The sequence below is a fragment of the Hoplias malabaricus genome, chromosome 13, assembly GCF_029633855.1.
Source record: "Hoplias malabaricus isolate fHopMal1 chromosome 13, fHopMal1.hap1, whole genome shotgun sequence".
Taxonomy (NCBI): Eukaryota; Metazoa; Chordata; class Actinopteri; order Characiformes; family Erythrinidae; genus Hoplias; species Hoplias malabaricus.
Window position 1 is genome coordinate 16,927,427 of NC_089812.1, and position 14,980 is coordinate 16,942,406.

At 40.0% G+C, this 14,980-nt stretch overlaps 1 protein-coding gene across 2 annotated transcripts; it reads left to right on the plus strand.

The window, feature by feature from the left end:
* The first annotated feature begins 270 nt into the window (after positions 1 to 270).
* Positions 271 to 12,228, plus strand: tfap4 (transcription factor AP-4 (activating enhancer binding protein 4)). Of its 2 annotated transcripts, none has more exons than XM_066643063.1 (7): positions 271 to 600; positions 2,712 to 2,877; positions 4,894 to 4,992; positions 7,710 to 7,880; positions 8,879 to 9,028; positions 9,228 to 9,395; positions 9,576 to 12,228. In XM_066643063.1, the coding sequence occupies exons 1-7, from the start codon at positions 512 to 514 to the stop codon at positions 9,723 to 9,725; spliced, it is 993 nt and encodes a 330-aa protein (XP_066499160.1). In that variant the 5' UTR covers positions 271 to 511; the 3' UTR covers positions 9,726 to 12,228. The 2 variants fall into 2 exon arrangements, with proteins under 2 accessions (XP_066499160.1, XP_066499161.1); XM_066643064.1 differs by lacking the exon at positions 271 to 600 and adding an exon at positions 1,181 to 1,621.
* Positions 12,229 to 14,980: the final 2,752 nt, after the last annotated feature.

Sequence of the window (14,980 nt, forward strand, 5' to 3'; positions counted from 1 at the left end):
TTCCGATCCAATACCCCACCCCCGAACCGCACTGTCCCCCGCCGCTGGGAGACGCACTCGCTCTAAACGGAGTGGGTCGGCGGAGGCGCCACGGCCCCAAAATTCGAGCGGACCTGAAAAATAGTCTTTGTTTACAGTGTCTTTGCTTCAGGAAGAGGCTTTCGGTGCTGTGTGATTCCAACCAGCTGTTTCCCGCCTTGAAAGACATCCGATCAGCTGCAAACACACACACACACGCAGGAGGAGGGAGGGGAGAGAGGAGGGAGGAGGAGAGCGCGCCACACACTACGAGGGAACCCCATCAGCTGGAAGTAGAGTAACATTACAACTCGAGCATTCAGATAACCTTATTTTCACATGCGGGGAACAGCGAAATCTGGAGGAATTATTACAGATTATTTAAGTTAAATGCGCAGTAGTTTTCGGACTCCACGGGCGCGAAGCACGAGGCACCAGTTCAGAATCAAGAAAGTATCAGAAGAATTGTGGACTCGAAACTGGAGAGGAAAGCATGGAGTATTTCATGGTGCCCGCTCAGAAGGTGCCCTCTTTGCAACATTTTAGGAAAACGGAGAAAGAAGTAATTGGGGGGTTGTGTAGGTATGTATGCATTATTTTATTTCCCGCCTGTAAAGTGTTTTTATAATCATGTGGGTTTTTTAATCGTTGCGTCCGCAAAGTGTCCGTAGTGTGGCACCGTGCTCGGGCTGATGTCTGTTATTGTGTACACGGACAAATCTTCTGGAGTAAGACGGGCAATTCCCAAAATAAAACCCGTATCTTAACGCAAATAAAGAGTTGGGGAGTTAGTGCAAAACTGTGCCACTGCGGCTTATTATTACTTAGCAAATATCTTTGAGAAATCGATCCATTTTGTGTCTAACAAACACAAACCACGTGGTTCCTTGCACACCACGCCGCTGCTCTGTAGCTAGGCAATTCCAAATCAATGGACACAATTTTACCCGCATTTCACCGCGTTTCAGCTGCGTTTTCTGCATTAGAGGCTCTTATGGTGAGGAAGAAGCGAGTAAACAGGGGTTTGACCCTGCTGCGGTGTGGAGGCTCCGTGCCCGCGCTATGAGCTCCAGAGCGGGCTGAAAGCAGCGCGGCCATGCTGCTGCCCCACCACCGAGTGGCGTCGAGTTTTCCCTCTCTTCGCCAAACGCAGAATTACCGCCCGCCGCCCGGGCTAGATTATTTACGACCTAGGAATGGGAAAGTGTTTTTACGCTTCGTACTGCGTCGATGTTTGAGCACGTTTCGCAGTGTGGACCGTGTCTTTATTCCAGTCGCTGCCGCATGGACGCGAGGAGGCGCAGAGTTGCATTGTTGTAATGGCGGAGGCTGGGGTTGTGATTTCACACTCGAGTTTATTTGAGCAGAAAAGCGTGATTCCAGGGGTTATATTTAATCATTCTCATTTATTAAATATTAAAGTGCCCCGGTAACACACTGGTGAGTTAAGAGGCGTTTTTCTGAGGGGGTGTGTGTGCGGTGGAAGGCCCCTCTGCGTCTGATCCGCACTCCATCAGGGGGCGGAGAGCGCATGCGCCATAAGGCCGCGGGCATGCCGGGAAATATAGTTTTATAATGCATGTTGGAATGGCGTCAGAGGAAGGTAAATGAGTTTGAATGGAAGCGCTTTTTCTGAACCGCGAAGTAACATGTTGTGTGACATTTAAATATGTTTAGAATAACTTTTATGTGTAATTACCTCGGTCTTTAATAATGCCTCTTGCTGGGAAATGTTCAGCATTACAGTGGTCTATCCTACATGATCTGTTGGTGTTGATGCTGTTGTTGTTATTACTATTATTATTGTTAATGATGTAACACTATCTAAGATTTAAAATGTTTTTGATCTCTGAAGTACCTTTTGAAAGGAAGGTTTCTTAGTTTAGCCAGATAACTTGAGCCCAAAATTGAGAAATGTCAAATATGAATCCCCCTCAGCTCTGTTCCTCTTGGCCCATTTGCCAACACTGTGAAAAGTATCATTTATATTTATCGATATGTAATTCTGTTTGCTTTGTTAGAATTTAGGATTATGTTCAGAAATGTCTGTGTAACTAATGTTCAAATGTTTTTTGATTTGAAATAGTTTTAATATCACTGGGCTGTCAATATCACATGCTTTCTGAATGGCAGAAGTCTGCTGTGACACACCCACCAGAGTGAATATTTATACTGGAGAACGGTGTTAGAGGAGATTTGATCCATAGCTTTGAAATATCAGTTTGGCTTTTTGTCATTTGGAATGTGGTCTGTTCACTTTTGGATCTAAGCAAGACCAGAATATAATTTCATCACCTTCTTCAGTGCTGCTGAAACTGTTGGTATTTGCTCTGAAGGTGGTGAATCAGAACTAAACCACTGCAAAAAGGTGTCAGAAGAGAATGAATTAAAGGTCTAAACACAGTCTGAATTTTAGAACTCAGAAGAATCATTAGGTTTATTTGTTAACATGAGCACCAACACTTTTAGCATCTTAAATTTAAAGGTGTTTTTGGAAAGGTATTTTTCTCTTAAAATATTTTTTTCAGATTTAGTACCTTGCAGAAATATTTTATTTATTTTAAGGTAACACAAATTTGAATTAATTAATGAATTGTGATTTTTCACATAAAGAACACTTTACACATTGTATTTTATATTATGTTGTTTTAGATGTCTTTATTGCCAATGAACCATGTTTTTTTCCCCTTCAGTTTAGCAAACATCCCCCTCACACCAGAGACAGCACGAGACCAGGAACGGCGCATTCGCAGGGAAATCGCCAACAGTAATGAGCGCAGGCGCATGCAGAGTATTAATGCTGGCTTTCAGTCACTCAAAACACTCATACCACACAGTGATGGAGAGAAGCTGAGCAAGGTGGGTCCCGCTCCTCATCTCTGCTGCTGCGAATACAATTCAAAAGAGGCCCAAAAGACATTTTAAATGTATTTTGAAATGTAACTAAGACATTAAGCCATTATTCTGGGTGAAATTTAGAGTCTTATACTACCTGTTACACATCTTGGAACCACAGCAGAAAATTCATCAAATGTGCATAAAAACGAGTGCAAGGAGACAATGCTGAATTAATCTATTCCTGGTCTGATTTGTGAGACTTTTACAACACTGAGGCAGAGATATTACAGCAGAGTTCAGAGGGTCATGGGTCAGTAGCTTTGCTCGTAGATGGAGCCTGAGGTCGTGCACTGAGTGAATCTCTCCGCTGCTGACCACATTTTATTGGGTTAAAATTACAACAACTGGAGAATGTGAAGTTAACAAGGCAAGGCAGGGATAGCATCAGTATAAAACTGGCGTATATAAAAGTGTAATATGTCATTAAATGAAACATGGAGTTGGTTGTGACCATTGTTTACATATGTGTAAATGTAAAATATTGCTACATCAGTTTTTTACCTTGTACAAATGATATTTTTGTTGATATTTGTGATTATTTAACCCAGTGCTCTTCAGACCTGGTCCTGGTGTAGCCCTGAGCTCCAGGTTGTAGTTTACTCTTCACTCAGTCATGTCTCAGCTTCAGAAGGTGGGGTTAATGAGCTCATTGTCTGCATCAGGTGTAAGTGGGGAGCAGAGGAATTGTTTCAATGTGCAGGACAGCGGCCCACCAGGTCCAGGACTGAGAACCAGGACCAAGTCTAGGGCTTAGAACCACCAGGTTACTTGAAAATCAAGCATTGTTTTCATATTCTTCAACTGTTAAACTCAAATTTACATGGAATTTTCCTGGATGTGAATATAATCATGGTGATACACCAAAGCAGAAATTGATGAATGTCACAATGGTTGGTGCTTGATTTCCTGCTACAGTAAGGATTGACAATGTACAACTTTGAATGAGGGCCACTGAGGAAATTACAGTTGTATATTGTAACAGCTCCATAATATCTGACCTTAGTATTTGTTCTTGCTGACATGTTTCTGTAGGTTATTTAAACATAGTCTTGCGAATCTTAATTTCAGTTCCCTGTTTTTCAAAAAGAGGGCAGTGTTTATACGCTTTTTAATATTAAAAAAGTTAAAGACTGTTATAAATGGGAGTTTTGCCCAGATAGAATTTAATTCTCCCATTTACAACCCTTTGATTTGGCCTTAGAATAAAATATGCAGTTTTTTTGTTGCACTGAAGAATAATTTGATGTGCTCTGGTCATATTTGCTGGGGTACAGTGCGATAGCTTGTAGAAACGTTTTCAGAACAGAAGGGCGCAGCGAGAGTATGAGTGTGTCCTGGTCTGAAATGGCACATACTGTAAATTGTAATATTTATTTACATGTGTATTTTTAAATTTCACCTGAGTTCTGAATCTCACTTTTCCACAGGCACAAAAGTGCCACCTGTGACACCCTTACATAGCAAAATAAATAACACACCTAAAACTTACACTTGAGGCTATAATACCTGCCATATTTCACATATTTACTGGATTTATTTAGTGGAGAAAGTACTAAAAAAATCACATTTTTGTCTGATTGTAAGGTGAAGTGACTTCCTTGTTGCCTTTTTTCTCCCCAGAATATTCAACATATTGATAGGTGGATTACAAATACCACAGAAAAAAGGTTTATGGTGTTTTAGTTCCTTTTACTGAGCTCTTCTTTTTCAACTAACACTCGGAAAGTTGGGCTTTCATTTTTATGGTGTCCTAAACATAATGGTATTCATCAAACAACCAACATTTAACATGTGGTCCACTGTTTTCTGAGAAATGTATTAAATTCATACTATTTATTATTATCATCAACACATACTAATCTGTCAGATTAGATGCACCATTATTTCACTGAGGTCTCAAGCTTGCTGGATGTTTTTCGAAATCCTGTGCCCCTGGAGGAGTAACGTGATCTTGTTCCTTCCCTCCCTCCCTCACAGGCTGCCATCTTACAGCAGACGGCTGAATACATCTTCTCTCTGGAGCAGGAGAAGACGCGGCTCCTGCAGCAGAATACACAGCTCAAGCGCTTCATCCAGGTGAGTTTGGGCTGAGAGTCTCTCCTATTTAAACCAATTACAGCTGAACAGTATTAAACAATGCTTTGATATTTTTGGTGATGGAGGTTTAAAAAAAGGAAAACATCAGTGACAGGGCCGGTCTTTCTGCTTAATGATGTTATATGTATGTTGTAGACAGTAAATTATTATTCCATCAGAGACACTTGACATGTTGAAAAAAAAAATTTAATATTCTGAGCATTATTTTTCAGTTATCCCAGAGTCTGCGATGCTTCAGCAGTAAACAAAAATGAGATGAAGCTGAAATAATCTCTGCTCTCTTTCAGTTTATAATTTGGCCAACAGTGAGCAGTTTTACAGAACCGCATTCATCTCCATGTTTTTATTTAACTGGACTTACACACTGATCATTCATAATATTAAAACCATCCACTTGTTTCACCCTCTGTGTCCTCTGTCAGCTCCACTGTCCACTAGGGGTGGGTGATATAATATCATTCACGATAATACAGGTCGCAGGCACATGATTGTGACTTCAGCTCAAGCTAAAGCTGGGGGATATATCTCAAATATCGATACATTCCATAGTATTTTTCTGCACTATTTTTAAAATGACTATACTCGTCATATTGAGTATGCCAAGGATACGCAGGTTTCCATCTGAGTACATTTAAAACAGTGCACAAATGTCCCGTTCAGCTCTGTTTTTTTATCTCCCACGTGCACCCATCTATGCAGGTGCATACACGCACGCTTACACACACAAAACAATACACACACACACCACGTTGTCCTGCCATTGGAGACACGGTCCCGTCTATAGGGATTTGTTAGTTTTGTGGTGATGCTGAGAGGAAACAGGCCAGTGCTCAAAATAAATAAATAAATAAATAAAAATCTTATTTTAGCATCGTGTCTCAAAGAAACTACATATACTTGCTTGGAAGCAGGCAGTTAGTTTCTTAATGCGAGTTTACTTGAAATGTGCACTGTGTAATAGTACAGTCTAGGAAAATCTAAGTATGAGATTAGGACTTAGTATTGGGAGATACTCAATATTTAAAGGCTCTTATCGGGATCAGGACAAAAAAAAAACTACGGTTAGATGTCTTTTTTAGTGAAAAAAAATAAACACTTATACTTTGACATTATATTTTGTTATGATTTTCATAATATCATATCCTATATCACCATTTTTTAGACATATCAACCAGCCCTACTGTCCATTGTCCCCTCACTCAGTTCCACTGTCCCCTCACTGTCCACTGTGGTGTGTTAGTGTGTGTTGTGCTGGTACAAGTGGACCTAAGTTTATGTAGTTTTTTCTATTTTACATATTTTGATATGGTTGGAAAATTCATTGCCCAGTGACAGAATGGTGCCCTCTACAGGTGGCGTTATTCTGAGCAGGCATAGGTGGAACAGGATTAAGTGGTTATTAAGAATTAATAAATAGGGTGGGAGTTGGGAAGTCAAAAGTCAGGATTAAAGGATGAATAGGGAATAATTAGTCAAAAATTTTCCCGTTTCCTGCTGTCCCTGAGAGTTATTTCATTTAATTTAAAATTTCTTCAGGATAACAATGAACAGCCGGTTGGAATGTTGTAGGGCTGCATATAATTATTATTCCTTTTATCAATTAATCTAGTGTTCATGATTTTTGTTTAATAAGATAATCTAAATAATATGTCTTTTTTGAAGAAAAAAAAATTACTCAGAATAAGTCTTAATGTTTGTGTTTTATTCGATCATCTTTTCTTAAACGTAAACAAATGTAAGATGAACCAAAATATGGACTTCTGATCTTGTCACTTCAACAAAAATAGTACAGTTTTAACAGTTAATCTGGGCTTCACAGTCCCACATTAAATAAAAATACCGTTTGGACAGTGTTGGTCACCTTGCCTAGACATTAGCTTGTCCCCTGTCTCATCTCTGAGACACTGTTAGAAATCTCCGCACAGTTGAGTTCTGGATGTGTATGGATTCCTTTTGTGTAAAAAGTCATCGCTACACACAGACTCATACTTCAGAAAAGACACATTAGAATAACAATAATAAAGACATATTATTAATGTTGTCTAATTTCCACATTTAACGATGTTGATAAGGAAAATAACAGATTCTCAAGTTCAAGAGGACCGTGGCGGATGAGTTTAATTTCTGTATGTCATAACAACCTTTCCCCTAAACTGGAGAATCAGCATTTTTATTTGAGTACTTGATTAAAATATGAAATGATGATGATATGGATGGATGTCGTGAATAGAGAAATATTCAGTAAAGAGCCACTGGGGCATCATTGTGGGGCAATGAAAAGGATAAAAATGACTTACAGACAGTAAAAACATTCTGTAAATTTAGTTTGACTGATTTACTCAGTCACATTAAAAAAAAGAAAAAAAAAAAACCCACACATGAACTTTTCATTCATTTATTCATTGTCTGTAACCGCTTATCCAGTTCAGTGTGGCAGTGGGTCGGGAGCCTGGAGGGCGTGCCAATCCTTCACAGGGCGACACACATTCGCACTTAGTGACACTTTTTGAGTCACCAATCCACCTACCAACATGTGTTTTTGGACCGTGCGAGGAAACCCACGCAGACATGAGGAGACACCCAGAGCGGGACTCCTACCCACAGCCTCCAGGTCCCTGGAGCTGTGTGACAGCAACACTACCTGCTCTGCCACCTTGCCGCCCCATATTGATTCAGTGATTTTTATTTTTTGTCAGGAGTTCAGTGGCTCATCCCCAAAAAGGAGGCGTGCAGAGGAGAAGGATGAAGGGATCGGCTCTCCTGATATCCTTGAGGATGAAAAAGTGGAGGATCTACGGCGGGAAATGATTGAACTCCGGCAGCAGCTGGAGAAGGAGCGCTCTGTGCGCATGATGCTGGAAGAACAGGTAAACAACTTCTGTCACACTGTTTTAGTTTGACGCTAATAATAGACAAAACCTAATATGAAAAGATTCAAGGCCCATTATGGCTCTCCAAGTTCTAGAAAATGATGATAAGAGAATTCTGGTGATGACAACACTAAAACTTAGAGGGAAATGAAGCTGATATTACCGTAAGATTGATATTGATTGGTGATCAGGTTCAAACACTAAAACAGATGCAGAAGAGTCTTAAAAGCCCTGCAGAATTCATTGGAAAATTACTAAGTCATGAAAAGCAGCTTGGAAGTTGTTTCAGAAGCACATGAGACAGAAACCAGATTGAGAAATGTTAATTTTATTCAAATCGTTTTAGAGAGACACTGGTGAATTGCTGTAAGTGAGTTTGTCTGTTTCAGCTGCAACTGCTGATAAAACAGCAGTAGAAAAGTGAATAGAAAAAATAAGTAGTCACCAAAAGTTGATTGTAAACAAGTTATTTGGTCAAATTTTTGTCCTAAAGCTGCCTCTGTCTGCAGTGCAGGAGACGCTGAGGAATATCGCCTCATATCTTCACATGAACGACACACAACTTGAAACCATTCATTCAGTCAGATTTTTGAGCGTCCTACTTTAACCCACACACACAACATACAACATCGTGTTTTGTTGTTTTGCTGATGCTCTTTTAAAGTACTTCTACGGCTCTGATTGTTTTTATTTTTTTATTTATTTTCTTTTTCTGTTGGGCTCCATAAGTTTAATTTTAGATTTAAGACGGTACTCTCAGAAATGTTTGGACCTTACAGTATGCGTGGTCTTTTTCTCAGATGGAAAGAGTGGAAAAAAGAACAAGGTTTAATTGTGTAATTCCCACTGCCAAAACTTTAGATAGAAACAGATGTTTGTCACATTATTGTTGTCAAATATCTGCACATTTTTGGGTTTTACTGTCATATAGCCCAACATTAATGAAAGTAATTGACTCAGTAATCTCATGGCTTTGTGTGGGTGTGCGCACGCAGATTCGCTCTTTGGATGCTCATCTGTATCCAGAGAAGCTGAAGGTGATAGCTCAGCAGGTTCAGGAGCACCATGCACAGACACAGACTCTGCTCCGGCTGCAGCAGCAGGAACAGCTGGAGAGAGAGACCACGCCTGCTCGCAGCCCCCAGGTCAGACCCAGGGTTTAGATTTTTTTGTAGAATACAAAAAACTCTCCACTGATATCAGACATCTACATCAAGGAAGTTTATTTTTATTATTTTTATTTTTAAAAAATGTAATTGTGTTCATTTCTTTAAAAAAAAAAGGCATGTCTAGTGTGTTTGTGCTCTGAACCAGGTTTCTATCTCTGTGCCTTTTCTTTATCAGGTGTTTTCCCCAGTAACACCCCCTGCCCCCACCCACCACACCACTGTTATTGTACCTGCCCCCACATTGCCCCAACCTCCTCATCATGTCACCGTGGTAACTATGGGCCCAACCTCCGTCATCAATACAGCCTCCACATCGCGACAGAACCTGGACACTATCGTGCAGGTAAATGTTTTTCAATCATGATAACAGTCCCTGTTTTGGGAACGGACACAGTCGATCAATCCCCTTATTCCACGTTATTTTTCATTGTAACATGAATAAAGAATTTGCTCAGGATAATTCTTTTTTTCAACCAGTAAATGGTTGATTTTATTTATTTGTTTATTTTTGCTGCTTCTCCAGGCCATCCAGCACATCGAAGGCACACATGAGAAGATGAGCATCCCAGAGGAAGAACAGCGTAGAGCGGTCATTGTGACCCCAGGTCGCATCCTTACTGACACGGCAGACTCAGATACGGCCTCAGACAATGAAGGGTCTGAAGACTGTTAACTGCTTCACATCAACCTCATTCTCTGAAATGGGGCTAAAACAGACTCTGTCACTCTCATATAGACATACAGAACCAGTAGGATAGTGCTGACAGGCCTGAACAGGCCCAGTCAAAGGTTAATTAAACATAATGTTTAAAAGAAGGCTGAATGACAAACTACTCACACACACACACACACACACACACACACACAGAGTACACTAGACTTCTGAATCACCCTGGTCCATGACTTCAGTCCATTCACATTCAGCAACACTTTCAGTTGCATTCAAAACCATTGTCTTTCTTCCCTCATAAATGTATGCACATCTGTCAGTTCCAGATGCTGAATGAATACCACACTAGGAATCGGCGGCTGACGCAACACTCTTACAGGTCTTTTGTCCTCTGCTGCCCCTCTAATCACAGCTCTTCCTGAGGAGGAGACAGAAGCCTCTGATTTTGGCCTCTCTTCTTTCTGTTGAACTTGATTTTCGAATGACCCCACTTTATTCTGTCTGTCTAAGGAAAGCTTTTGTTATTTCTTTGTTGGTTTGAAAAAGCACCACTGTGAGCATATCTTAGCATACTGGAAACAAACAGTACAGTCCCCTTGGCTTTAAATCATTAGAGGAAATGACACCTTTAGCACAAGCACAACCCCTAGTTTCCCATCGTAGGCAGAGTGGTTTGAGGTACCAGGTCTCTGACTCGGTAGTTGTTCTCAAGCAGGGCCCGAGAGGGTCACTGCTTTGTGTGTTGTTTATCCTTGGATTAATGGACGGAGGGCTACCCTGCAATTACGGTCCCTCATGCTCAGCTGGGCTGGGTTCCCAGGACACACACTCTTAATGTTGACCTTGTGGAGTTGTTATTTGTGTAGCCTAATACTGGCCTGATCGTTATGTCTTGTTTGTGTGTCAGACTTAAATAAGCTATCCAGCAGGTAGTGGCACCTGCAATGAGATGATGTGTGTCTCACTTTTGTGCTTGTGTGTAATTCGGCTGTGTAAAACCTGTAATGTCTTAGAGAAAATTGGTAAATATGTTTTCAGCTCACAGATATGCAGCTACCATGACAGCAGTTTGCGTGTGTAGTTTTTCTGAGGACCTGTTCCCTCGGATGGAACGTCGTGCGAGTCCTCTTAAATTATTCAGCTGACCATGTGGCCTATGCTCTTAATAGCTATGCTGAAGTTCATTCGGCCTTTACACTTACTCTATGCACTCAGTGGTTTGCTCTGTTTGAATGTTTTGTTATTCTTTTATTCTCTGTTCCTGTGTGTGCAGCTATGTCTGCACGTATGCTGTTGATAATCTCTAGCTCTTTGGTCTCTGAGCGTCTGCCTTTCTCCCATGTGGAGCTGTGTGGAGGCATGGACCCTACCCTCTTCAATCGAAGGAGTAATTGCATGAGACCATGCCCTGTTGTGCAGAGAGAGGTGGTAGTTTGCCTTAACCTAGTGTAGGAGTTTGTGCAGAGGGTCACAGAGACCTGCCTTAAACCTAGACCTGGATTTGGCGTTTACAAGGTCTGAGTTCTGCTCCTTCTCTCACAGACGTTGTTTGGTGTGGGTTAGGAATTTCTAAAAAAAAATTGTTGTCTCCTCCCTCCTGCACCCTGTGTTTCCTCACATCTCATTAACCCTGTGGTGTAAACATGGGGGCAATAATAACATTCCAGAATGTTCTACCAACCCAAATTTGTCCTGAAAACAATCAAATTTACAAATGATTTTATGATTTGGATTTCAGATTTGTGAAAAATCCTATGAAAAAATTGAAGCGTTCCTGCACCTCCTCCTTCGTTGTTGCAGGGAAATCTTTGCTGCTGGACAGACGCTTGTCCGTAAATGCCTATCAAATGCTGTCAGCATGCTGGCTCTGTTTGGACCCTCTCAGTCAGGCTTCAGTGTTGACTGCTGAGAACCTGGAGTTCCAGAAATGGGCCAGTTAAATCATTGACAGAGTCAAGAATATAGTGGGTTTTTTTTGTTTTGTTTGTTTTGAGGTTTTTTTGTTCTAAATTCCTCAATTTATTTCTTGCTAGTGGATTTTTGTGTTTGTCAAATTTTGGAAGGCTGTCAGATTTTAGCATTTCCTCTACTGAAGCCACAGGGTGTACCAAATTTGTCTTTTTTGTAATTTCTATTTGCAAAGATCTGCAGAGGACGTCATGACGTGTAGGAGTGTGAGGGTTTATCCATCAGCATATAATGATTAGAATTATGAAGCACTTAACTCTATTTTGTGGAGCATCTCTTTGGTTTAAAGAGATCCCTCAGTGGAAGCTCTTCTCAATATAGGTTTGAACCACAAACTGTGGAACCCTCCTTGACTCCCAGCACATCTTGTCCTCTGTTCGTATGTCTGTTGTCTGTTATCTATACTCATTCTGTCCTCTCATTTCCCTCACATCTTTCCTTTTTTTCTTGTTTTGGGGGAGCTGAGTCTCATCTGGTTAAGAAGCTATTATATTTTGTTCTTTTTTTTTTTATAAAAAAAGAGGCCTGTGCCTTTGTAAAGACAAAAATAATAAAGTTTGTACTTTGTTTTTTACAAGTTATTGTTGATGTGTCAGTGGTGGAAGGGTTAAAAAAGGGTATAATCCCCCAGTGTCAATCTCCCTCACTCCACCTCCACAGGGAGGGCTTGACATATGGAGGGCTCTCCCAGACTAGGTTTATTTATAGAGAAACAGCAGAAAAATATAAACATTAAAAAAATGTAAATATTTGTGAAAGAATTAAAAACTACTCTATGTAATCAGTGTGGAGGGGGGGGGGGGGGGGGGTGAGCACTAGAGGACACAACTACCAAAGGGAGGGCTCACCATACGGAGGGCTGTCAGACTAATCAGTGTGCAGGGGGGTTGGATATGAAGCCCCACTTCAACAAGTAGGATGCACTAGATCACACAACTACCACACTCTAAAGTGCAGATCAGAAACAGAATGGAAGAAACACTTTAGACAATATAAATAGGTTCTATCTATCATAAAATGACTTATGATATATGAATTAAATCTTTTTACACTGACTTCCATTGAAAGTTAAAGTTCAGTTTTTTTCCTTCTGTTAAGTTACTATTTTGGGCTATACATGTTTTTAATTGGAATGCAACAATATTTACAGTAAAATATTATATCTGGTCATACAGTTACATACATATATATGTTGGGGAACCTTTTAGGTGGTGTATTCTGCAGTAGCCTTATAACTTGGTTCACCCAAAACATTTTTATTCATAAAGCAGTTATAACACACAGTGCAATGCATGAAAGATGAGTCACTCTGCAGCTTCTTTCTTCCACCTGAAAGCAAAGAGAGCATCCTGGAATTTCCCCTGAACTGGAAGAACACTCCACAGCACACAGAGGGTGTGCTATGACTCCTGTCCTCCCCCTCCCTTCCTACGCCCATTTTCCTCACTGCAATCGATCACAGCACTCATATTGAGTACTGTCTTAATACTCCAGTACAGCCAATCATGGTGCTCACTTTCAGTACAGCGCTAACACTTCCAAACCAATCACAGCACTCGTTTTCAGTACAGCCCTAACATTACAATGCAGCCAATCAGAGCTGCTGCACAGATACAGCTCCATACATTTAATTGTGTTATTTTTTAAAGTTTAAACACATATTTAAATGCAATCTCATTGCAGAGACGGGACGTTGTGATCTCGCCCTACGTCTCACTGTGATGGCAATTAATGCCATTGTTTCTATTTGTAAAGCCCACACCATCTACATCAAACTGATCCCGCATGAAGCCTGAGGCAATCTTCATTAAAACCCTTCATCACCCTTTTTTTTAAAGCCCAGATTATTTTTACTCTAATGCTCTCTTTCTTTGTCGCCTTGATGTCACTTCAGAGTCTTTAAAAGACTTCCAGGTAACACACTCTCCAGTTTCCTTCATTGAAAGCCAATTTGCTGGGGTTGTTTTTGGGATTATAAGATGCTTCTGTGTCTGGAATTTGGACAGGGGTCACAATGGAGAGAGCCACAGTTTCGTCCCTACTCACCTCACTCTGAACCACGAGAGAACTGGTACTAAAAGAATCAGGTTCCAGGTCCCAGGAACCAAATTCACACAATGGAAAAGCCAACTGTTCTGGGCCCACCCCCAGAGTTTCTTCCCAGTCTGTTGTGCCTGATCACCCACAGGGGGCGTCCAAGAGACGTGCTTATGAGACCCACGAACCACCTCAGCTGTCTACTCTCAGTGTGAAGAAGCTGTGTGCTCCAAGCTCCTCGCCCCAAGAAAGCCCAGAAACTCACAAATTTTAAATGGCTGACTTTCTGTTGTGTGGATCCAATACTTGTGAAGTTTTTTAAACTCTGAAAATCCCTAACAATATCCCATCCTGCATTTCAGCCAAAGTCAGAAAAAAACAAATTGATCTTTGGGGCTTTGGAGCTCCTAAACTACACTGAAGACCACACTCTTTATAAATATCGGAGTGTTTTTGCCATTTTGTGATTTTTTTTTTCATTATTTTTTGAGCATTGGAAAAACTATTTTATAAATAAATATAAATATAAATCCAGCTAGAGCTACAGTGTAATGAAATTATATTTTATATAATTATATAATTTTACTATGAATGACGCAGTTGTCTTCAATCATTTCCAAATGATATAAATTATGAAATATCATGTTTATGACTGTGAGAATATGTGGAGTTTTTTAAATATATATTTTGTTTTTATTTACTTATTAATTACACGTAATTAACATGATCAGGCAGCACCAGTGACATCTAAACACTGTATGTTCAATCACATTATGATCAGTGAATGACAGAGATTAACTTTCTCTAAATGTTTCTATGAAACCTGATTTTATTAGACACAGTAAAAGCTACAGACTTATACATTCTAAATGTTACAGACACATGAGTATCTACACACATATCTTATATTTGACCTTTAGCTGCTTCCGTGATAGATTTTACAGATTGAGATTATGTTTATATATAATTAGGCTTGATATAATGTATATAATTTAATATTTGATGTGATAATTTGAGCCACATCACTTTTCACTGTAATTGATACAAAACAGTAATAATTAGGAATTTCAAGCTTAAACTAAGAAAATTGCCATTACAAGAATATTTGGTCAAATTGCTCCCCCCAAAAAAGACAAGAATTTTGATGATCATGTTTTAATACAAAAGAGTTAGTTAAAAATGGCCATGCTAATTATACACCATAAAGTGTTGTTTGCATCACACATTTTTCTTTCTAAAAACTATAAATTTAA